The sequence below is a fragment of the Chrysochloris asiatica genome, unplaced genomic scaffold (genome assembly GCF_000296735.1).
Source record: "Chrysochloris asiatica unplaced genomic scaffold, ChrAsi1.0 scaffold00140, whole genome shotgun sequence".
Lineage (NCBI taxonomy): Eukaryota > Metazoa > Chordata > Mammalia > Afrosoricida > Chrysochloridae > Chrysochloris > Chrysochloris asiatica.
This window is the reverse complement of record NW_006408658.1, coordinates 3,482,422-3,485,379: the sequence shown is the minus strand read 5'-3', so window position 1 is coordinate 3,485,379 and position 2,958 is coordinate 3,482,422. Positions and strand designations below refer to the sequence as shown.

The 2,958-nt window shown below is 38.9% G+C and overlaps 1 protein-coding gene across 1 annotated transcript; it reads left to right on the top strand.

Moving 5' to 3' along the window:
* The first annotated feature begins 904 nt into the window (after window positions 1–904).
* On the top strand, window positions 905–1,843 carry LOC102814246 (olfactory receptor 52H1-like). The gene has a single exon (XM_006870213.1). It carries the CDS (start codon window positions 905–907, stop codon window positions 1,841–1,843), a length of 939 nt encoding a protein of 312 aa, XP_006870275.1.
* The last annotated feature ends 1,115 nt before the right edge of the window (window positions 1,844–2,958 follow it).

Genomic DNA, 2,958 nt, shown 5'->3' with positions numbered 1-2,958 from the left:
TATGAGCAATTCAGGTCTCTCCCTCATCTGCCCCTTGCCTTGTGTTGATGTCTGTATCCACAGATGTCTACTGTCTGTATCCACAGATATAGTCGATGTGATTTCTGTTTATTGCATCAGTTGAGATCCATGTTTATAGTCATCTGATATGTTGTTTAAGAAAAGCATTTGCAATGAACACGTCATTAATCTTTCTAAATTACTGACTTATAGTGACCCCATTTAGGGTATCTGAAGAGTGGCTGTTTTGCAACTGTCGAACTTGCAGTTAAAAATCAACCTTGCTGTCAAGTGCTTTATCCTATAGTTCCACAACAGGACTCCATAGATTATATATAGATAGTTCTTAAAAGATCAGTATGCTCAAGGCAGACACTTTTTATTTTTAACTCCTATTTTATCCAATGTCTCAGTTTATTGCATCATGTCTTTATCCCATTGATATATTTTAAATATTTTTATCATTCTCATTCTTTTTTCTCTTCCCTCTCTTCCTTCTTGTTTTCTTTTTATGTTTTTCCTTTTGAACTAGGGCCTATCCTGTATAATACACATTTAGAAATTATTTAGGTTTGATAAAGTGAAATTGTTGATCTTTGTCTATTTTGACCTTCCAACATAACCCTTCCATATGGTTTATTAGTATATATTTAAAGTCATATAATATATGTAAATATGACATGAGGGTCATAGAAAAGAGAAGGAACAACAGCTGATCAATTATATGGGTGCCTACTCACTCAGGGGACAAGGATATGTATTCTATTTTAAGAAATCTAGATATCACAGTTGCAATTCCCAACCACTTTCAGCACCAGATGGAACTGTTAGCTTTAATAGCCATATTGATAGTTGGCTTTATTCTCAGGAAGCACGGCCCAGTGGATCTCAGATTGAAGAGGACATGTATAACATGAGCTGCTACAACCCTAGTTCCTTTATCCTTGTTGGCATACATGGCTTGGAGAAGATTCACATCTGGATTGGGATTCCCTTTTGTGTCATCTATGTTGTGGCTATTCTGGGCAATTGCATCCTCCTCTACCTCATTGTGGTTGATCACAGCCTTCATGAGCCTATGTTTTTTTTCCTCTCTATGCTGGCCACCACAGACCTCATCTTGTCCACTGCCTCAGTGCCCAAACTGCTCAGTAACTTGTGGCTTGGAGACCAGGAAATAACTTTCTCTGGTTGTCTCACCCAGATGTTCTTTCTCCACTTCAGCTCTGCAGTAGACTCTGCCATACTGTTGACTATGGCATTTGATCGCTATGTGGCCATCTGCTTCCCCTTGAGATACAGTGCCATCCTGACACCTCCGGTGATCATCAAACTTGTGGTGGGCATTCTTGTGAGGAGTTTTTCCATCATCTTCCCACTTGTTTTTCTGCTAAAACGGTTGCCCTTTTGTTGGACAAGGGTCATCCCACACACATACTGTGAACATATAGGGGTTGCTCAACTTTCCTCTGCTGATATTTCCATCAACATTTGGTATGGGTTTGCTGTACCACTTATGATTGTCATCTCAGATGTAATCTTTATTGCTATTTCCTACGCCTTCATCCTTCGTGCTGTTTTTCAGCTCTCATCCCAAGGTGCCCGTCAAAAGGCCCTTAGTACCTGTGGATCCCATGTCTGTGTTATCCTTATGTTTTATACCCCTGCCCTTTTCTCTGTTCTTGCTCATCGTTTTGGACACAGTGTTCCTAGACATGTGCTCATCCTGTTTGCCAACCTCTATGTGGCTATCCCTCCTGCTCTAAATCCTATTGTTTATGGAGTGAAGACCAAGCAGATCCAGGAGAAATTTATTCTCCTCTTCTCTTTGAAGAAAACGTAATGAATGTGAAGGACCAACAAAGGAGATGTTTATGTAAAATTAATTTGCAAAATATTATATAACTCAGGAAGAAAAAATAAAGCTGTGACTCCCATTAATTTGAAATTTCCTACTCATGTGCAATGGAAATGGAGGAGGGATAGGAAGAATGAAATGACTCTATATTTCATGCTACCAATAAAATTGTTATGTTTGTATTTATGTATTATGTATCTATAGTGTGAACTCCTTTAAGGAAAAAAACAGATTTAGTTATCTTCTTATACGCTGCCCTGTGAAAATATCTGACATTTGACAAGATTCCTCGTATGAGAATTGTGCATATTAAAACTTCATCAGAAAGCCTTACTTGTTATCCCTCACTTTTCTTTTTGTTCCTTCTCTATCAAGCTTAGATTTCATAATCCATTGTCATAACCCATTGTTTTTTTTTAGGTTTATTTATTTATTTATAATGTTTTATTTTAAGTTATGTGATAGTTTACATGGGAGAACATTAGTTTTACATTCGTTCTTTCGTATATCGTTTCATTGCCATGGTTACAATCCCCTCCATGCATCATCCACCAACCAAAGGGTATACCCTGCAAGCCTGCCCCCACACCCTTCCCCCAGGTCTTCAGCACACATTCGTTCTCCCTCTCTGGATCTAAAGTTCCCAGCTGCTCCATTTCTCCAAGTCATCATCTCTGTATCCATCTCAGGCATCACTGCTTCTCTGGGTAGGGTGCCGCACTCCACTCTTCTCCATTAATGGTCCTACAGACCTCCACTCCTAGACTGTAAAGTTAATCACTCCCTTCCTTGCTATAAAACATCTACCTTTACATTTCCAACCCTCACAATCAGTCCTGATAACCATTATTCATTATTGTATCACAAGAGACCCATCTGCATTTCATTTCATCAGCTCCGCCTAGACAGATTGGATACAACTCACTAGAGATTCTGCCTTCCTCCTGGCTCCATGGCTCTAGGTTCCCTCTTGAAAGCTTGTAAGCCAGTCACTTCTTGCCTTTGTATAACCCATTGTTTTGCTATAAGAAAAACAACACTAATTGATTTTCTCTCAGTTTAAGAAGGTTCTTATCTCTTTGTTCCTTAGTTACCATCAT